Below are 20885 nucleotides of genomic sequence, written 5' to 3'. Positions count from 1 at the left end.
ACCCGCCCTGCCTCGCCCGAGCTGGGCTGCTTTCTCGAGCTCACTGCCAGGGCCAAGCCCCAGGTGGTGCAGCCCGCAGGTCGGGGGTCCTGAGCACCAACCGCATTTGAGCAGCCAGCAAGGCCACTCCCCACCCTCAGGATGCGAGGCGGAAGGGCCCCCGGGAGCCTGGTCCTCCCGACCCCCTTTTACAACCCCAGCTGGCTGCCCACCCCTCAGCCACCTGCCGCTGGCCAGCCCAGCCCCTCGATTTATTCCATGCCAAGATCTATAAGACCGCCAGGCTCAAGCAAGGTGACTGGGCATGACCTTGAGCAACCACTCAACAGAAAAAAACAGCCGCAGAACAAGAAGGAAGTGCAAAATCTAGCAGGGCAGCAAGCACAGAGCAGAGAGAGCTAGGGCCCGTGGTCTATCAGGGTGGTGTGGGGGGCATTGCTCCAGGGAACAGGGGCCACCACAGGCAAGGCAGGCTCTGAGGTCCACAAGGTGGCAAGATTTAGAGGAAGCAACCTGGAGATGCCCTCCCTGGGGGTGGGATGTGAGGCAGGCAGAGGTTCTTGGGAGAAGGTGGCCCCTCAAGGAACCAGGCCTGGATGGTCCAGTGCCTTCAGTCGCACCCGAGGCCTACTGGAAGCCAGGGCAGCTCACAGAGCAGAGGCGTTACCCAGGCACGAGATGCGCTCATCACTACTGCCCGCGCTGCTGCATTCTGGGCAAGCCAAAGCATCTGGATGGTTTTCAGGGCCAGCCCCGTGTGGAGTGTGTTGCCAAAGTCCAGCTGGGGGGTGACCATGAGCAGAGCCTCCACCCCAGACTGGTGCAACTGGTGCCCAAGACACAGTTGGCAAAAACCCCGTGGTCACATTTGCCACCTGCTCTTTCAGCAGGAACTGAGGGTACCAGAGAAACCCCCGACTGCCCACACACCAATTCTGAGTGGGGTGGTGCCACTTCAAGGGATGACCCCAAGTACTCCCCTGCGCCAGAGAGCTTTGCTCTCCCTCCCCCAGTCCCTTGAGTGTTTTTATGGGCCTCTGTCTTGCCTCCTTGCCCGCCCTTCCCCCAAGCTATAGAGCCCCGGGGGCGCTGCTTCAGCCCCCACCGTTTGGGTTGCCCCTCTGAAGGGAGCTGCCAGCGTAGCTTCGCGCAAGCTCAAGATAATGCCCGAAATTCGCTTGCAGTTCCGCGCCCTTAAGGGCAGCACCACCCGCGACTCCCCCCACCCACCCACCCACCCACGGGCTCCAAGCGCGGACCTCGCCTCTCCCGGGGCAGCCGCTGCCCGCGGCGCCCTTCGTCCGGCGGGCTTGGGGGCCGCAAGAGCCCCTCCTGGCCAGCGCAGGGCACCGCAGAGCATTCCCTGCACCGACGCGCCCCGGGGACGCCCGCTCCTTCCGCGGGCAGCGGCGGCGCATCACAGCTGGCAGCGGACCCTCGAAAGCGCCCCCGCCCGAAGCGCTCCGCCGAGTCCGGGGCAAGCGCCTCGGTACCCGCCCCGGCCCTCGGCCCGCTCGCCGGGGAAGCGCCCCCGGGCCCGACGCCGGCTGCTTTCGGCCCCGCCGGCGCCCCGGGCGGCCGACGAGCGCACCGACGAGCGCACCGGCGCAGAGGATCGCGCGCGCCCTGCGGGGGGGCGGCCGAGAGAGCGGAGCCGGCGAGGGGGTGGGACGGCGGCGGGGCGCCTTTCTCGGGCGACCTCGCCGAAGGAGCGGCGCCCGGCGAGCCCCGCTTGAGCGCGGCGCGGGGGGGCGGGCGCGGTCAGTGGGTGCGGCCGGCCAGCCTCCCCGCCCCGCCTCGCCCGGCCTGGCCGCGCTGCCGGCCGGAACTGGAGCGAGTCGACCCTGCCGCTGCGCCGATGGAGCCGCCTGTCGCCGCCAGCCCGGTGAGTCCGGCAGCCCGGCCGGGGAGGCCCAGGGCGCTCCGGAGGGCGCCGGGGCGGGAGGTGGCCCCCGCTGGCCCGGGCGGGACTCTGTTCTCGCCCGCGAGGCTCCGGTTCAGCCCCACCTGAGCCTACCCAGCAGGGTGGTTGTCGCCTCCGGGCGGGAGACCCTAACCCGCGGCGCAGCTCTTCCTGCCTGCCGTTCTGGCTGCGCGGGGGCCCGGAGGAACGCCCCTCCCGCCCGAGGCCAGGTTGCTTGTGCCGAGCCCCCGTGAGACGGGCCGGAGGAGGGCCGGGCGGTTGCCAAAGCAGAGCAGGGCGGGGCCCGGCTGGGGCTGGGAGGGGGCAGCCGGTGGGGGCTGTCAGCAGGAGAACCGCGCCTGGGCAGGTGGCTCCGGCGCTCCCAGGAGACGCGGTGGCCGCGTGAGCGCAACCCGCCCGGCCTGCCGCTCCGAAGGGCCCCCTCCCGGAGCTGTGCGGAAGGGGCGGAAAGTATTTTGTATTGTAATGGTTTTGCATTTTAATCCTGTTTTATTGTAAGCCGCCCAGAGGCCCCCGTCGGGGAGAGATGGGCGGTGAATAAATTTATTAAATAAAATTAAATAAATAAAAGAAAGGAAAGGAAAGGAAAGGAAGGCTGGGGAAATTCCCTTCCCCGCCCCACCCCCCGGCTGGACCGGCCACCAAATTCAAACTGGTGCAGGCATCGCTTTCTGAACTGCCCGGTCAGAGAAATCGGCTCCTTTCCGGAGCTTTTGAAAAATGGAAACTGCTCTTTTCCGTTGGGTTAGCACAGCAGCCTCTCAGGCCCAGGAGGGCTCTGGGCAATTACCTTTCCTTGGTTCAAATCTACGCATTTTACTTCTTTAGTTGGTTTTAGTGCTTCCTTTTTTTTCTCTCTCTTTTAAGAAAATGGGTGTTTGGAGCCCACACCCCTGAGACACACGCTTTTTTCTTCCCCTGCAAAGCAAAGTGGGGTCCACAGGCCAAGGAACCTGGTCACCTGTGGGGCGGCTTTTGCCTCTGGGCTGCCCAGGAGCAGGGGCTGGCCTGAGACCGGGTCTGTGAAGAGGGGCCGGTTTGTGCTGGTCCTGCTGGAGTTGCAAGAGCTGCATCTTCCGTGATGGAAAATACCTTTTGCACTTGGCATTTTCTGGATGTGGCCCCCTTTGTGCTGAGGGAAAGCCTGAAGGCCCCTCTTCTTCACCGGCCAAGGCTTCCTTCCCACTTTGCAGGCCAGCTGGCCTGCGTTTTGACCCCAGGAAAGACTTCGACCTGCTTCTTCCTCACCAGGTGCCCCTCATCTCTGGGGAGACCTGCTTGAGGGGAGGTTCTGGATTCCCACTCATTTCCCAGCACCTGCCCTCAGGACTCCCACTGCAGCCTCCCAGCTACCCACCCAGGCGCCCGGCTGAGCCTGCCAGGAATCCTGGGAGCTGTAGTTCTGGCCCAGCCGGGAGGGGCCTCAACCTGCCCAGCTTGACCAGGCCTGGGAATCTGGGTGTGTCTGGAGAGGGAGTGGCATCTGGGAGGGGCTGGACGGAGACCCGGCAGGTTCTCCTCCCTCTCTTTCCTGCTACCTTTCCCCGGCTGAAGGCTAACTCTTCCCCCTGCGTGGGCGTAGATCTGGGGGCCCAAAGAGGGCATCGGGACCTTCTGGGGTCCCCTCTCTGCGCTGTGCAAGAGAAGCCCGAGGTCCCAGAGGGAGGGCCCCACGGGGTCCACCCGGGGTCCTCGCCTTCAGCGACGGGGTGGTCCTTCAGCTCTCCTGGGCCTGCATTGCTCAGAGCCTGCGGGGCCCCTTCCAAAGGGCTGCAGGCAGGGTCTCCTGCTGGTCGTGCATGCGCTTCTGGCCTTCTCTTGCACACGGGTACAGGTAGCTGCTCTTTCAGCTGTGCCTTCTCCAACCAGGTACATGGGACTGCAACTCCTGTGACTCATGCCCAGCCTGGGGAATTGTGGGAGTTGTAGTCCACAAGTACCTTGGGAGGTCAAGTTCAGGAAGGCTGCTAAGCTGTTTGCTAAAAGCCGGTGGGGTCTGAGCCATTCTGCTCTCTTGGCCTTAGAAGTGACTTGTGTTGGGCCTCTTCCAGCTTCTCCCAAGCTGGTGCCTTCCGAGTGTGTTGGTCTGCAATTCCCATCAATTCCAGGCAGCAGGAGAGGATGATCGGAGTTGTAGTCCAAGGTGTCCGGCAGGCACAGGCCTCAGGAGGGCCAGCATGCTCCACCACCGTGTCTTTGGGGACCCCTTCTCTTGCCTTCAAGCCCATTCTCATGTTCAAATGATGGGCAGCCCCTCGGGGTCCCCCTCCTGCCCCAGCAGTGGCCCTGGGGGTCCCATCCTGTGAGGCCAGGACTGCCCTGCCTGGGCCAGCTGTCCAGGAGGCAAGGGTGGGCTCCCGCCGGTAGGAGTGAGGCCCGTGGCCTTGGTCAGGCCCACCCAGCCAGAGCAGGCCCTGCTCTTTGGGAGGAGATGGTGTCCCTTCGCGCAAGAGGTGCCCTTGTTTAGGCCACCCGATAGTCCTTGCTTTTCGCTCATCCTGCGTCATTTGGTGGCGTCCGCCTGAAGGAAGCCAAAGGGTGACCGGCCAGCCAGACAGACGGTGCCTTTCCTGGGAGCAGCAGACTTGGTCGCTGGTAAGGCGGGCAGAGCAGCTCGGCTGGCTTCTCCTGAGCCTGGCAGCTGGACAGGAGGAGACCCAGGGCACCCACTTGGGCAACACGGGGCCATTGAGCTCTGAAGGAAGACATGCCCTTGAGTGTTCAAGAGGAGGTGGGTGGCTGCCTTGGAAATGCCTGGCTCCTCCTGGTACTGTAGCCACTAAACCCTAAGCCAGATTGGTGTGGTGGTGTAATGGGAGGTGGGAAGGACCTTGAGAGACGCGCCTAGGGCACCGCCCGATAAAAGGAGGAGGAGCCCACGGCTGCTTAATGGTCAGAGAAAGAAGCTCAGGAAGGATCCGCCTTAACTTGCCAGGCTGTAAAAAGGAATGGCAGGGGATTTGTACTTCCAGACTTGCAAGATCTGGTCTACCTGGTCAGCCTCCCAGGTAGACCAGGCAGGAAACATGACCAGATGACCTACTTCTGCTTCACTGTAAGGCCACATTAATCTTGCAAGTCTGGAAGTGCGATTCTCCACCCTCCCTGTTTACCGCCTGAGCAGTTGGGTGGGCCCTTCCTCAGTTTCTTTCTCTGGCTGTGACTCTGTTGTGGGCTGCTTTCTCTTTTGTCCAAGTGTTCCCTATGCACCATCCCTTCCTCTCATCTCTCAAGGTCATTCCCACATCCCATTACAAGCAGTGAAGGCCCCAGGCTAGAAACCGGGAGGCTGAGAGTTCTAGTCCCGCCTTAGGCACAAAGCCGGCTGGGTGACCTTGGGCCAGTCACTCCCCCTCAGCCCTAGGAAGCAGGCAATGGCAAGCCACATCCAAAAAACAAGGCCAAGAAAACTGCAAAGACTAGTTCAGGCAGTCACCAGGAATCAAGGCTGACTTGAACCCACACCCACACCCTAAGCAATTGAGAGCAACTTTCTAGATGATTCACCAGTCAAATTTGGGCAGCCCTCCCTGCCAAGCTGGGGTTCCATTCATTTGGCCTGTCCCTGAAGGTTCACGGCTTCCTTCCAGATGGGTTTTGGCTGGCCTGGCTGGAGCTCCGCTTGAGGCCTGGGAGTCCCTCTGGGGAGCAGCAGGTGCTCCTGAGTGCAGCTGAAGCTCCCCCTCAAAACCAGGCAGAGCTTCAATTGCATCTTCATGGCCCTCTCCTGACTTTTTTGTCCACACCCTGAGGATGCCCCTGAGCCAAGGGCAGAAAGCTCGAAAGAGATCCCCGCAGAGCTTCACTGGGCTTTTTGCAGGGCATAGAGACCCTTCTTGGCTGGCCTTCTTGGGCCTCAAGCTTCCCCCTAGCCATCCTCACCTGGGGGAAGATAATCCCGTGGGTTGGGCCAGCTGCAGAGAAGGTTGGTCTGCCACTCCTGCCCCCCGGACCCATGGGGAGATGGAGTCGGGAGGGCATGCTGCTGACGAGAAGCGTGAGGCGGGAAGGCTCCTGGTGCAGAGGGTCCCACGGAAAGGAGGGAGGCCCTGGGCCAGGAGGGGCCCTCTCCCCCGAGGAGGACTTCTGCTCTGACCGGCTTTCCTGCCTCTCCTTGGGCCATAGGTTAGAGTCACCCAACTGAATGGGGCCGGCCTGGAGGGCTGCTGCCTGCCGTCCACCGCTCTGCCCCAGAGGCAGCCGCCTTTCCGGGTCCAGGATGGGATGCCAGCCCCTGAGCCCAGCCAGACCCGGGAGACGTGGGGAGGGAAGTACGAGTTCCTGCTCTCCTGCTTGGGATACTGCGTGGGCCTGGGGAACGTGTGGCGGTTCCCGTATCTCTGCTATCGCAACGGAGGCGGTGAGTGGATGTCCGGCCTCCCGGGAGGGAGAGCCCGCTGGGAGCTGCTCAAAGCCGCTGCTTCAGGATGGGGAGGGCAGGGGGGTGGTTGTGCAGCTTGGCTGAGAGGCTTTTTCTGAGAGACATACATTATATCGGGATTAAGCAGCATTGCTGCAGGAGCAGAAAATGAGTCCATTGTCAGCAAAGGAAATTCAGGAGAAGAGACTGGAAGAAGGGCAAAGAAATCTGGATTTCTAACCAGCCCTGCTCATTAGATCTCTTCATGCCCCCCAGCCTGGCACACCAGTCGTGGGTCCAGCACTTCCATGCCTTGCCTTCTGTTCCTTCCTTCTTTGCGGCTGCCTCTCAGCACAGAAGCCAAATGTTGGCCTCTTGTTTGGAGTGGACGATTTTGTGCTGCCGTGAGCTGTGTCCACCCACATGGCGGACCTGCTTCTGGGGGAGGGTCCCCTGGGGGAGGGTCCCCTGGATCAAAGGCTTACCTGTTCCTCACCCTTGTCCCCACAGCAGGAGCCAGAGAGTTGCTGAGTGACTGGCTTTCCCTGGGGCAGAAGGGAGACGGAGGACACGGCGAGAGGCCCCCTCTCGGTCCCTTGCTTCGCTTGCCCCTTCCTTGGCCCATGGTGCACCACGTGGGATTTCTGCCACGACTTGGTGGCCTCCGAGATGCCTGTGCCTCTCTGCAGCTGTGGGGCTGCCCTTTGTGGTCTGAGCCAGGCATCGCTCGAGCCTTCACCACCACGGGCACAACGGGCTTAGCGTGGCCCCATCGCGCCTCATATGCAACTGGAGTCGAGTTTGCCACGGTTGCAAGCAAACCATGGTTAGGTGCCGTGGACTCAGGCTCACAGCATGGACAAATGTCTACCATCTTTACCTGTCTCCGAGAATAACATTTAATTTCTTGATGACCTTCCAGTAATTTCTTACATCCCCCTCATCCACTGTCCCCACTTCCTGCAACTTTGGAACGTATAATCCTTTCTCCTAGTCCCTCTTCCGCTCACGTCGATGCCCAGTGTACATGTGAGCGTGATGCCTGGTAACTGCCTCATGGGAGCAGCCAGCCCCGCCTTGATCAGAAAGGTCTCACTGGGCCTTCCTCTGTCCTTGGTGCTCTTAGCAGCACCCCTCACTTCCATACGGCAGGCATCCACCTTCTTTCTCTGCCTCGGCGCCCAGTTTTCATTGCCACTGAGAAAACCATTGCTATGAAACGGCACTGAAGTCTCCTCCTCCTCCCCTCCTCCTCCTCCTTCCCATTGCTTTAAAACGGCATTGAAGTCTTCATCTTCCCTAAACCCTTCATTAATTCCTGGGATCAATCCCCTCTTTACTCCTTCGGCACACGGTTCATTATCTGTTCTTGAGCGCGAGAAAACAACGAAGCTGTCCAGCACTTTCACTTCTTTGCCTCAGCTACAAGCTGGCCCAGCAGGCGTGTTGACGCTAACTTTGTCTGCTTAGTTCATATGGAGGCAGCTCGCTCCAGTTCCACTTGTACTTCCGTGCGGAGCTCAAGGCCTCCTTTACTGTCAGCTAAGGGGTGTCACCCCTGCGTCTCAAACTGCCGGCATTTTGACCGTTGCTTGTTCCGCTCCTGCCTTTCCTGCCGTTGCCGTAGGCCCTGAGCAGGTGTGGGGGCAACAGGCACCCTTGCCTTGCCCCTCCCTCCGCACAGCCACGCTGTTTCCCCAAGCCCTGTTCTTAGCAGGAGCTGCTTGTTCTTCAGAAGAAGAATCGGGGTGGGTGGGGTCGGACACGCCCTCATCTTTAATGCGTCCCACCTTTGGGCAGGACCCACGCAGCCCAAGGCCCGGCTGCCACCGTCAAGCAGGAGCAAACCTCCTCCTCACAGCCTCTTGCTCCCCCCGTGATCCGCTTGACCTTGGCCCTCTGAACCCTGCCCTGACTGGTGTCTCTCTCTCTGTGAATGGCTCTATTCTTCTCTGTAAGCTCTTAACTCAAAATTTCATGTGTGAGCAATAGTGCACTGCTTCAATAACTTGCACATTCTTTGGCATCTCCCTTTTTCTGCACAGGTATACACGCCAATCCGTCCCTGTCTACAGGCACCCACGCAGCTCCTAAAAATGGTTCAGTTGCCCTGAGAATGAGGTCAAGCTGGGCAGCAGGGGTTTTCCTCTGCATCCCACTAGGAGGCGCTGTCGCACTGACAATCTCCCACAAACAAAACCCATTTGGGGAAAGGAAGATCCAGGGAGCCAAGTGCCAAAGATCTTTCGGCAAACGGGCTTCAAGCCAGCTTTCTCCACCCATCGGGTGTCCCCCAGAGGTGGTGATGAGACTTGGAATCCAACATCTGGAAGGAGGTGTTGCCTCTGCCCAAGTCACTGAGACGTTCTCCCGGGTCTGCATTTCATTGATCTGCCCATCTCGCTGGCTGTTCTCATTGGGAGATGCTCAGAAGCGAGGAGCAAAAAGGAGGGGCTTCGGGGGGGGGCGGGCGGTGTCCACAGGTGGATTGTTCTGCTATAGCACAGTTCTTACCTTCAGGAAGTTTTCCCTGAAGTTTAAACTAGCTCTAGTTCTACCCATGATTTCTCATCCTGGTTTCTGTGGCAATGTGTCTGCCCTCTACAGTGGGAAGTCATTCTTGACCATCTTCCCTAATGGCTCCTTCTCTCTCCCTGAACCAGGATTTCATGCCTCCCTTCAGGGTTCTTTCTGCCAGACTGGGCATTCTTCGTTAGCTTGTCCTCGGATCCCTGTATCATCTTGGCCACCCTCCTCCGAACCAACCTGTCAATAACCTTCTGGAATTGTGGTTCTCGGAGCTGTGCCCAGTGCTCCAGGTGTGGGCTCACCGTCACTGAGTAGAGCGACACTAGGGCGGCTTTAGTTGTTTATTTGTCAGTCATATTTCTGTCCCACCACCATGAAAAGACTTCTTTCATACAATGCTTCCATGATGCAGCCCAGAACTGTGTTAACTCTGCTGCTCACGTTCACCTTGCTGTCATTGACGGCACCAGTGTCCTTCTCCAAAGTTTTACTTCCAAGCCATGAATCCCCCATCTTGTATGTGTGCCCCGTTTTTTCCTCCCTAGATGGAATGCTGTACGTTTCTCCCTGTTGAAGGACTTCTTGTTCCTCGCAGCCCCACCTTCCAAGCTGCCCAGACTAGATGGCAGTCTCCTTCCCAGTCTCATTGTTGGTGTTATTGGCGTTGTATGTTGAGGACCACACCTACCCTGGGTTGTCTCCCCAGGGGTGTTTCTGATTCCGTACTCCATCATGCTCATCTTCACGGGTCTGCCTCTCTTCCTGATGGAGCTCAGCCTCGGCCAGTATGGAGCCACAGGACCTATCAGTGTCTGGAGGTGCTGCCCGCTCTTGAAAGGTAAGCCTGGGGACTGCAGTGTGGGCCTCTGCTGGCTGCCTTCCTGGAGCAGCAGGGCCAAGAAGCCATCAAGCTCCAAAGGGGAGCCCCATCAGCCCATGCAGGGCTTCCTGGGAGTGAGAGGGGCCCCCAGATGGAGGCTGGGGAGGAAGGGGCTCCCAAAGGGTCATTCTAGGACAGTGTTTCTCAACCTTGGTAACTTTAAGCTGCGTGCACTTCAACTCCCAGAATTCCCCAGCCAGCCATGCTGGCTGGGGGATTCTGGGAGTTGAAGTCCACGCAGCTTCAAGCTGCCAAGGTTGAAAAACACTGTCCTAGGGCCTTGTTGGCAGCAGGAGGGGGCCTGCTTCCCCTTCTCCTTTTGCCCTGTGGGGGACCTCCTCCTGCCCCTGGTACAACGGCAGCTGCTGCCTCCCTGCAATGAGCAGACAAGCTGAGGAAGTTGAGTGCTGGGCCTTGCAAGCAAGAGTTCCCAACCCGGCTTGCCGAACCCCAACATCCTCTGGCCGTCAGAATCCTCCGCTGCTTCCCCAAGAACTTGGGCCACGTGGACCCGGGCCTCCTCACATGCCAACCTTATGCCAGGCCAGCCAGGAATCTGCCAGTGCTGCTCCAGGGGCCTTGGCTCTGCTTGCAGCGGAGCTCAGGGACCCCTGGGCATCTTCTGGGGAGAGTGGGGCAGGGGTGCTGCCCACCGGCAGTCTGTGCCCTGCTGGTGGGGCTCCACGGAGCTGCCCTCAACCCTCCTGGTGGGCATCTCCAACCGGGGAAAGGGGGTCCTGGGAGCCCAGCTGGTCAACATCCCCCACGCCCCCCACAGGGATTGGGATCGGGATGCTAGTGGTCTCCTCGCTGGTCTCCATCTACTACAACGTCGTCATCGCTTGGACCTTCTACTATCTGAGCATGTCCTTCCAGAGCCCCCTGCCCTGGTCCTGCGACGCCCCACAGAATGGCCCCCTCTACCAGTCTCAGGTACCGGGTGGGCCCGAGGGGGGAGGGCGAGGAGCGGCGGGCAGCGTGCAAAGGGGCCGAGAGCTGTTGAATTGTCAATCAATTGTCAATCAAGCAGCCCACAACCCCGCGCGCTGCACCTCCTCTGGCCCAGGGAGACGCTTGGAGCAGCCTTGGAGGAACTTGAGGCCATGCGCCTGCACTGCCAGCCCTGTGATGGGGGTCTCTTTCATTTCAGAACGGGTCTCTGGCAAATGGGTCCTGGGCCAGTGCCAGCGAAGCCTTCTGGAAGTGAGTCTCTTTCATTGGCGGGGTGGTGGTGGGTAGGGAACATCTCGGGGAGGCAGCAGGGCAGGCCTTGATCTCTCCGGGGCAGTGTTTCTCATGCTGGCTGGGGAATTCTGGGAGTTGAAGTCCACCCATCTGCAAGCTGCCGAGGTTGAGAAACACTGCTCTTGGGGGTCAGCCAGGTGAAGCAGAGAGTTGGGGCTCCAGAGTTGGGGCTCAAGGCCTGGCCTTGGCTCAGCCTCTTCTGCTGGGGCTCCTGCTTCCGCCCCGATGTGAGAGCGCAGCTCATGGCAGAAACCCGCACACACACCATGTGCCACATGGCAAAAAAGAGTTTCACCAGAAAAAACGCCCTGTCATTCTGCTTCATCTGCAGACCAGCAAACGAATCTGGCCAGGCATGGAGGGAGGGGGGAACTCTCTCCTGCCCCCCGGACATTGGCCGGGCCTCCTTAGCGAGGCCCCCTTCCCCCCTTTCCCTCGTTGCTGCCATGAGAAGGTGGCCGTGGGATGCTCACCTTTCACGGGCCGGGAAGACTCCTGCTTTGCCCCCTCTTGCCAGCAGAATCTCTGCTGGCCTTGGGGGCAGAGCAGGGGCGAGCGAGGGGTGCTCCCTGGCCATCTGCCACTCCTCAGCCTGCCTTCTGCTTCCAGCGAGCAGGTGCTCGGGGTGGTGCACAGCTCTGGCCTGGGTGATCCTGGCCCCGTGCGGCGGCCCCTGGCGCTGTGCCTGCTGCTGGCCTGGGCAGTCCTGTTCCTCTGCACGCTGAAGGGTATCCGCAGCTCAGGCAAGGTGAGTGGCGCGGCTGGGCTGCTCTTGGTCTCCGCTTGGGGGCCGTCATGCCCTGCCAAAGGGAGCCCCAGCAGGGAGCAGCACGGGGAGCCTCCCCTTGCCTTTCCCTGGGGGCCCCTGGGGGCCCCTGGGGGCCCTTCTCCCTTTCAGCCAGCCTGCCGTCTTCCTGCGCAGGTGGTGTACTTCACTGCCACCTTCCCCTACATGGTCATAGTCGTGTTGATCATCCGGGGAGCCACTCTGGAGGGCTCCGCTGAGGGCATCCACTTCTACCTCTCTGCAGACTGGAGCCGGCTCCGGAGTGCTCAGGTGTGTCCTCAGGCAGGGGCAGAATCGCGCCCGCATCACAGGGAAAGAGGTTCTGCTTTACCTTCTGCAAACTGGGGGGCGGGGGGGACCCTGGCCTAGGAGGAAGTGAAGGGCAGCTCCTGGTTTCTTGCAAGCTGATGGGATAGACCAAGGAGGGGTCTTTGAGGCTGGGAGGGGTGGTGGCCTCAGCAGGAGCAGAAGGAACAGGGCAGGTTTGCCTGGGATCCCTTATCCTGAGTCCAGCCCTCTCACGGGGAGACTTATGGTAGGCCAGATGGGAAGGAAGCCCAACCCTTTATAGCCAGCCCCGTCCCGGGCACCACCATGGGGTCTTCCTTAACCATGTCTGGTGGAACCAATGGACAGGATCACTGGTTCAACAAGCAGAAGTCATAAGTATGTGTTTACAACCATAGTAGCTTCCTTATGGTGTGGTTGCAAACACTCTGACCTGCTTTGTAGGTCACATTAAGACATGGTTTGACTAACAATGGTTTCTTGAATAACCCATGACTGATTGGGGTCACACGTTCAGTGGGCCATACTTAAGCCCTCTTGCTATTTCTTCAGGCATGGACTGTGAGAGCAGCAAAGCTTACATTTTGTGTTGATGCTTATAATAATAAGGCTTTTTAACCAGCGCTAATAAGCAAGGTTGCAAGTTGAGAGGTAAACTTGCAAGGGGGAGAAAACTGGACTCGGAATCTCTCTCCCTCCCTCCCTCCCTCCCTCCCTCCCTGGAGAAGGTCTGGAACGACGCTGCCTCGCAGATCTTCTACTCCCTGGGCATCGGCTTCGGGGGCCTCCTCTCCATGGCGTCCTACAACAAGTTTGACAATAATGTGGTCAGGTGAGGAGTCTGGATGGGCTGACCTGGCTCCTTGGCATAAAACCTGCCCAGCACAGATCAGCCACGTTGGGAAAAGAATTGGCTTTCTGGGTTCCCAGGATCATACTTGCTGGGCGTCACAACCCGTTCTGGGTGATGAGGAGGACAAAGCCGTGCGGCCCACCGAAGGCGTGGCGTCAGCGCAGGAAGCCAAAGCCCAGAGGAAGGCTGGCAGCCCTCTTGTTCAGCTCCATAGAGAGTCTCTCTCTCTCTCTCTCTCTCATTCTGCCCGCAGGGACACGCTGGTGATTGCCCTTGGAACTGCTGCACCAGCTTCTTCGCTGGCTTTGCCATTTTCTCAATCCTCGGACACATGGCTTGGCGGAAGAAGGTGCCGGACGGAAGGGTGGCCGATTCGGGTATGGAGGGCACTGGGAAGCCCCGTTTGGCTGGGCCGCAAGTCATCTCCCGGTGGCTTTGCCCACCCAGGGCTCTCCAGAGTCATCTTGGGCGTCTTCGATGGTCCTCAAGCCTGGCTCAGCAGTGGCTCCAAGAGCCAAGACTGCGCACCCCTGCTTTCCTGGGGGGCAGGCCCTCTGGGGAGCAGGATCTGAGCTGCTTAGGGGTGTGTGAAGAAGAGCCCCACCAAGACAGCTCCCCACCCCTCACAGTTCGTCCACCGTGCTGTTTTGCCTGCCCATGTTTGAACAAAGCCAAAGGCACCATAGTGGCCCTGGAGTGACCCCTCGCTCTTTTCCCAGGGCCTGGACTGGCCTTTGTGGCCTACCCAGAGGCCCTGGCCCTGCTGCCCGGCTCAGCGTTCTGGTCCATCCTGTTCTTCCTGATGCTGTTCGCCCTGGGGGTGGACACTCTGGTGAGTGGCGGCCAGCCGGACCCGTCTCAAAGCTCGCAGCTTTATAAGGGGAGGGGGGAGGCAGCATCGCCAGGAACTTCCCCGACACTCAAAAAGCAGCAGTCCAGTGTCTTCTGCAACTTGACCCAACTGGCCCCTTCAGATCTATTGCAATTCCCATTAAGGTTGGGGGGGTTATGAGTTGGATGTCCAGCTACCATCATGTCTGGGTGAGGCTCTCCCACAGATTGCCAGGGGTCCTGAAGCAAACCTCTGGGCCATTGAGGTGGTTTTTAAGGCAATGAAGCTCCTTGGCTGCCACCTTTCCTTCCTCTCTCCCTCCCTCTCTCCTCCCCCCCCCACCTATTTTCAGATCAAGTCTCTGTTGGCAATAGTGAAACTGTTGACTATTAAAAAGCAGCATAAATGACTTAAATTACAAAGCTGTTGCAATTTTTGGGCTGAGCTTTAAAATGCTGCTTCATTGTTCTCTTGTTCCAGGTCCACTGGCCTGAGAAAGAGACTCCTGAGCAGATGAACGGTTCTCACTATTAGAGCTGTGCTCTGTAAGGCAGCTGCATCTTTTTTCCAGGCTTCCACAGGAGCTTGAGAAAAGACTCTGCTGCTTTAATGAGTCTCATTAAAACTGCAGGTGCTTTAAAGGAGGCGCACTTGCGTACTGACCATTCCAAAGCACCTTTTCTTCATTGCTTTTGAAGTATGCACAGCCCTGGTTCTGTTCCACGCGTGGCCCCTGGGAAGGAGAGCTGAGCCTGGTGGGACATCTGCTTCTCGGCAGGCTATCTTAAGGTTGCCTGGGATGGTGCCAAGGAGGAGAGGGTGGCTCAGGACTGGGGGAGGGCAGTGTGCTTTATTCTCCCTGGCAGAGCCACTAATGCTCTCCTGCCTGTGTGTCAGTTTGGAAACATGGAGGGTATCACAACGTCAGTGATGGACCAGTTCCCGTCCCTGCGCACCTGGAAGCGTAAAGTCCTCTTCCTGGGTGGGCTTTGTTTTGCCTTCTACCTGCTGGGCCTTCTCCTGATTACTGAGGTAAGACCCGGGGGTGGTGGTGGAGAGGGACAGGGAGGCGTTTTGAGCTCCCTGTCTTCCCCATCCCTTGGATCATGATTTACTGTGGGTACCATTAGGGAATCCTGCCTTTCCAGCGGATAAGGAGTGGGTTGCTGCTCTCGTGTCATTCTGTGTCTCAAATGTGGCTGCTCGTGTGGTGAAGCTGGGGAGTATGCAAGGTCCCTGGCTTGTTACCGTAACCAAAAACGTGAGGTTTCTTGGTGGGGTTGTTGGCTGTGAAAGAGCCGCTGAACGTGGGCTGGGGGTCCACTGCATTGTGGGAAGCCAGATTTTGCGTTAGCCTGCGGCATAAACCCAACTGCCACGTTGAGACACCCTTCGCAGGAGCCATTTGACTGGGCGTTGCTTGTTCCATGGACGCAGCAGGAATGATTTATTCTGCGACGTTTGGATGTACCACGCTGTCACCCCTGTTGTGCTGGCAAAGGACAGCATTAGGGGTGGTGTAGTTCTGGTCAGGCCCGCCTCCTCGAAAGCCTCAGATCTTCTGTGAGCCTTCATGGGTTGCCAAAGCCTGTGCTCTGTGGGCAAGCACTGCCGGGAACCCAGGGTGGGTTTGGGGATCCTTGGAAAAAGTGAGCCTGCTCAGATGAAGTCCTGGCTCTGAGTTGGGTGGGCACCCACCCCGTAGCCCCTTAAAGGAGAGCAGGGGACTGATTTGGAGGGTCCAGGCCAGCTCTTCCTACTTCTCTGCGGCCTTGCCCAGCTTGGTGCCCCACCAGAACTGCCAGGCGCTTGTGGCTCTCCCCTCGCAGGGCGGCATTTACTGGTTTACCCTCATTGACGCCTACAGCACGAGCTTCGGACTCATCATTGTCGCCCTCTTCATGTGCCTTGGCGTTGCCTTCTGCTACGGTGAGTCCAGGCGGGGCTGAGCAGGGCGTGGAGGCAGCCAATGGCGTCTTGCGGCTCCCGGGAGTCTCTCCCTTCTCCGTGACTGCCTGAGGGTGGGCCGCTGCGCCGATCTTCACAACGAGCTGGCACAAGTGGTCTGCTTGTGTAGAAAGGGTCTTGGTCAGGTCAGGTCTCCCTTTCCTCACTGTAAAAGTGGAAGCAATTAAAGCAGGGTCTCTCAGCCTTGGCCACTAAGACCTGTGGACTTCAACTCCCAGAATTCTGGGAGCTCTTAAAGTGGCCAAGGTTGAGAGAGACTGCACTGAAGAAGAGATGGCTTCATCAAGCGTCGCTGAAGTGCAAAGTGTCAACCCTTTAATGCCCACTGGGCGGCTTCCCAGATTAATACTGACTGGTAAGGCTTGGTTTCAGAAAGACCACCATAGTTACCCCCTTTGCCCTGGGTCAAAACTGAGGCAGTGGCTGTGGAAAGCGAGTCATCCAGCAGAGAGGCAGTGTGGATGCGTGTAAAGAAAAGTGCAGATCAGGGGTCAGGTGGGCAGGGCGCTTCTCCACAGCCCTGCCCTGCCTGCTTCCTTTCCTGCAGGCGTGAACCAGTTTTGCCAGGACATCGTTGACATGATCCGGCTGTCCCCGCCCTGGTGCAGCCAGCTGGTGCTGTACTTCAAGGCCTGCTGGGTGATCTTCACGCCGGGGATGCTCCTGGTAGGCCAGGAGGGGGCTTTGCAGTCTTTCTGTCCCCCCCAGTCCTGCGGGGATTCTGGGCAGCAACGGGGCGGCCCCCCTTGCTCCCTTCCACTTGCCTACTCTTTGACCACCCCCGTCTCGGCTCCCTCCACAGTTCATTCTCTTCTACATCTTCCTGGACCTCTCTGGCACCATGCTGCACTATGGGGCATACCAGTACCCGCGGTGGGGGCAGGCGTTGGGCGTCTGCATGGGGATGCTGACCTGCGTTCAGATCCCGCTTTGGGCCGGCATTGCACTCTGCAAGGAGTCTGGGACGCTGGTCGACGTGAGTTGGGGAGAGCCCGGTGGGTTGCGGGAAGGGCTGGCAGAGGCCTGTTGGTGGGGAAGGACCCCAGTCCTCTCAGCCAGGCCCCAGATCTCAGTTGGCAGGAAACAAAACATGGGCGTTAGTTCAGGCCTCCTGACAGGGAAGGCTGCAGCTCTTTGGCCAGAACGAGGTTTAACCGCATTGGGTAGCTTGGGAAGGGATGCTACGCCACGGCTGGCCTCTGTGCGGATTAGAGATTGGAAGACCCGCAGCATACTTCACCAGGTCAGGCAGCCTCCTGTGTGAATGCAGGCCATTGGGTTCCTTGGGACTGAATGCTCTGCATCCTGGGAAGCTGCTGATAGGCCCCAAAGTCAAGGGTCAGCAACCCCATGCCTGTGAGCACCATAGCATATGTTGTCCCCCACCCCAGTGGGGTCTGTGGGATCATGAATGGAATTAAAATGGCAGCGCACCAGTCAAATTACTTTGCTAGCTCCCCTGTGGCCACTTTTATAGAAACATGGGTTTGCCGTCTTGCATGAACCCAGAAAGTGAGTTAATTTAGTAATCCAGTCCTGCAAAAGCCAAGCCAGAGACTTGAAGCGGGTTCCCCAGTATGGAGAGCCTTCCTGTTCACATCAGCAAGACTGCAGGATACAGCAGGCTCCGGTTTAAGAACGTCCCTGTTTACGGACAACTCCTCGTTAAGAACGGACTGCCATAAAGACTATTATATTAAAAATTAGAGTTAAGTACGATGGTTTGGGTTAAATGCACAATACTACTTTGTGTATTATTATGTTTAAGGTGTTTTAGTATATTTGGAAGTGTTTCTTAAGTGTTTTATATGGGCAGAAAGGTAAAACTATATACTATATACTAAAGAGAAACATTTGACTAACTGATGCCAAATAACTGTTCCGATTTACACACAAACTCAAGGACAGATTTAGGAACGGGACTCATTCTTAAACGGGGGACCTGCTGTACCAGCAACTGAAGCGAAAGGGTGGGAGTAGATGGCCCGTGCCCTGGGTTTTCCCTACAGCTGCCCTCGCCTACGTGCTTGGGGTCAATTCCGTGGGCAGAATTTTCTTTTCTCCTCTGGTAGAATCTGGGTGATGGCAAGACCCCCCAGGGTAGCATTGCTGACCCTCGAGCTTGAGGCTGAAGGCCGGATCGGAGAACCTCTTCTGGGAAGCAGACACACCGCCCTGCCCTGCCCACGTTGTGGCAGCTCTCAGAGAGCGGCAAGGCAATGCCCTGCCCTCCCTGCCTCTCCAGAAGTCTGGTGCACAGCCATGTGGGATTTTTTCCAACAGTCCCCTCGGTGGCCAGGGTGGGTGATCGGGGCTCTGCCGAAACGAGCAAGCCCCCTGTGCTGTCATTCCAGCGGTTCAGGAAAGCCGTCCGTCCCCTGAACTCCTGGCGCTCCGCGAACGGCTGCGAACTGCCCCACCAGGCCATTGACGTTCCCTACACCGTGAACCTGACGGACAGCAACTTTGCAGGGCGCTGGCAACCGCCAGGATGCAGCGAGGCCTGACTTGGTGGCCAACAGGGGGGAGGCTTCTGTGCTGACTCATACGCCACTTGGCCCCAACCAGCTGCCTGCCCCCCTTCCCAAGAGGTTACAGCCAAAGCAATGCTCCAGAAGAGATGCTGCTGCTGGCTGGGGGGGTGGGCCTGGAGGATGCTGGTGCCCCCCACCCCCTCACCACAAGAAGCCCGGGGGGCTTGGCCACTGCTGTGGCCGCTCTGCTCCCTGATCAGAGACGGTGACCCGTGGCCTTTCCAGCACCTGCCAGGGCAGGTTTGCCCTGTCTCCGAGACAGAAGAGGCCGGTCTCCACCAGTCGTCCTCCTCCACCCCAGGGCATGCCCTCCGCTCTCCCTAACGCACGGCTCACTTGGCGCCTCACCGCCCAGATTCTTCTGCCCGGATTCTGCCCGCCCCCTTCCAACCTCTGCAGGAGGCCCGGGCCCTGTGCTGGCTCAGCCGCTTTCAGACAAACCCCGCACTTCATCTCGTGCAGCGGGGTGAGGCAACGCGGCGGTGTCTGCCTGCAGACCAGAGCAAAGTCGGAGGAGCACGGAGGACCGGAGCATGTGCCAACAGACTCTTCGAGCTGAGATGCCTGGACGGACCCCTCCCCATTTTCCTGAGGGGTCTTACAGGTGCTCCCACCAACCCAGGATGCAAGTGAGGACGCTGCCCAGTCTTGCCCGGTGTCCCCTCCTTCCTCCCCACACATGGGGGGGTGGGGCTTCGTAAAGCCCTTCCAATAAAGGGCGGTGAAGAGCACAACAAACTTGAAGGTTGGATCATTTTTAGAGGCCCTTCTGGAAATCAGACTAGTCAACCCGCTGTGCCACCGTGCGAAGGGCAGGAAGCAGCGGAGTGTGCCTGGTGTTCTGGCCCAGGCTGGCCTCCCTGCCAGGCAAGCAAGGCCCAGGATGCCCTCCTGGCCAGTGGTGGAGGGTTCTAGAGGCCGTTAAAAGGCAGGAATTTTGCCGAGGAAATGCACCCTGGGCCTGAGGCCAGGGAAAAGAAGGGCAGTCTCCCCTTTAGGCCCCCAGCCGAGCTGGGTGGCAGCGGCGCTTCTGGCCACCTCCGCAGCCATCTCAGAAGGACACCACACGGTTGAGCTTATTAAAATAGTCTACATGCTTTATTAGATTCAAAACAGTTTTATGAAACGGCCCTTAAGGAAAAGCAGCCGGCCGGCCTGGAGAAGCTGCCTCCGTCCCTGCCTTGGCAGCCACCCTGCAGCCTTGCTGGCCGGGTGGCTACCTTCTTCCTTGCCCCGAGACAGCCTCCTGCGTGGCGGCCCCACGGCTGCTCCGTCCAGCCCGAGAGTGGGGAGGAGCGGCAAGGAGCCCAAAGCGTCGCCTTCCTCTGCCCCGGCCGCACCGCCCGAGTCCAGCCACAAGGGCCGCGAAGCTTCGGCTCTGCTCCCGAGGGAAGGCTGCAGTCCAGGGGCACCCTGCCGGAGTTCTCCCACTCCTGCCACGCAGAGGACAGCAGTGGGCAGAAAGGGGTGGCGGGTACAAGCCATGCGCAGTCAAGCAGGGGTGCTCCGGCCACAGGAGGCCCCCAGCAAAGAGCATCGTCGGGCAGGCAGCGGGGCTCCCAGGCTGCGGTGGGGCAGATCTGGTCTGGCGGTGGGTGGCTTGCCCGCCCCCCACATCCCGCAGCTACTTCCGGGGCTTCTTGAACATCTTGAGCGGGAACTTCTTCTTGCCTGGGCCCGAGTCGGTCTCCTCACCGGTGGAGCCGCTGTCCTCCTCACCCGCCACCTTCTTGGCGGCCAGGTGCGGGATGCGGCTGTTGGCCTTGCTGGCCAGGAGAGCCAGTGCGGGGCGGCCATCAGCGGGCGGTGAGGGCGTGTCGGGCTCAGTGGAGCTAGGGCTGTGTGAGCGGGAGGAGTCCCCCGAGCGGGCGCCCCTAGGGCCAAGCTCCGCCAGGCTGGCCGCTTTCTCCAGCCCGTGGTGGTTGAGCACCGGCACCTTCTTCATCGTCAGGGGGCTCTCGGACTCGACTGGCTCCTTGGGGTGCTGCTCCTCGGCCGGCTTGCTCAGCAGGGCGGGGCGCAGCTTGGGTGCGGAAGTGGCCGCCCGCTGGTGGTCACTCAGGTGCGGGATGGAGGAGTCCGAGTCAGAGTGGGCCAGGTCCCTGTGGGGAGGGGAGGGGGGATGCAAAGATGTGAGTGCGACCCTGGAAGGGCCTGAATGCGAGCACTCGCCTGCAACCACAACTGTGTGCAGAGGCAGCAAGGAGCCCTGGAGGGGCAACCTTCCAACGCCCCCCTCCCCAGTGACTTCAGCATTAGGGCTAGACTGCCCCTGCTCAGCTGACCCAACCCCGGAAGGCTGGCAGCCAGAACCTTCCCTGTGCCACCCTCGCAGAGCCCCAGGTGGGTGATGCAAGGAGGCAGCTGCAGGCCGGTGGGGGTGGGGAGGCGAGGCTCCCCTTCTCCAGCCCAGGGGGGCATTTGGAGGCCCCAGACCCTGCAAAAGCCCCATTCTGAACTGCACCGTGATGTTCCTGGGGGAAGAGGCCCTGTGGCAGGAGGGACATTTGTCTCCTCCAGAGGGGGCAGGAGGGTGGGGCGGCAGGGGTGCTGCCCAGACTGGAGTGCATCCGCCTGCAGGACTGATGAGAGAACCGTTGCTGCTGTTCTCCGCCCCTCCCCCATTTTGGCCAGCTCGGGGCCCGCCTGGCTAGAGAGCAGATGGAAACGTCCCGGGAGCTGCTG

At 59.5% G+C, this 20885-nt stretch overlaps 2 protein-coding genes across 5 annotated transcripts in view; one reads left to right on the top strand and one right to left on the bottom strand.

Moving 5' to 3' along the window:
* Positions 1-1818: 1818 nt before the first annotated feature.
* On the top strand, positions 1819-18173 carry LOC134498610 (sodium-dependent proline transporter-like). Its single transcript, XM_063304768.1, is given in 16 exon segments — positions 1819-1885; positions 6050-6284; positions 9520-9651; positions 10472-10626; positions 10844-10896; positions 11548-11686; positions 11861-11995; positions 12742-12845; positions 13120-13148; positions 13151-13243; positions 13586-13698; positions 14596-14730; positions 15528-15627; positions 16214-16332; positions 16469-16642; positions 18021-18173. Coding segments are annotated over 16 exon segments (1896 nt in total). The 5' UTR covers positions 1819-1858.
* A 1097-nt stretch (positions 18174-19270) lies between these two features.
* STIM1 (stromal interaction molecule 1) overlaps positions 19271-20885 on the bottom strand; it is a 96336-nt gene continuing 94721 nt past the window's right edge. For 3 of the 4 annotated variants that reach the window (XM_063306036.1, XM_063306037.1, XM_063306038.1), the window contains one exon: positions 19271-20302. In XM_063306036.1, the coding sequence (XP_063162106.1) occupies positions 19825-20302 (478 nt within the window). In that variant the 3' untranslated portion in view covers positions 19271-19824. The remainder of the gene's footprint in view (positions 20303-20885) is intronic. The other variant, XM_063306039.1, reaches the window with a different exon arrangement.

The sequence above is a fragment of the Candoia aspera genome, chromosome 5 (genome assembly GCF_035149785.1).
Source record: "Candoia aspera isolate rCanAsp1 chromosome 5, rCanAsp1.hap2, whole genome shotgun sequence".
Classification (NCBI taxonomy): Eukaryota; Metazoa; Chordata; class Lepidosauria; order Squamata; family Boidae; genus Candoia; species Candoia aspera.
Note: the sequence above shows the minus strand (reverse complement) of the source record. Positions and strands in the feature narration are given on the sequence as shown.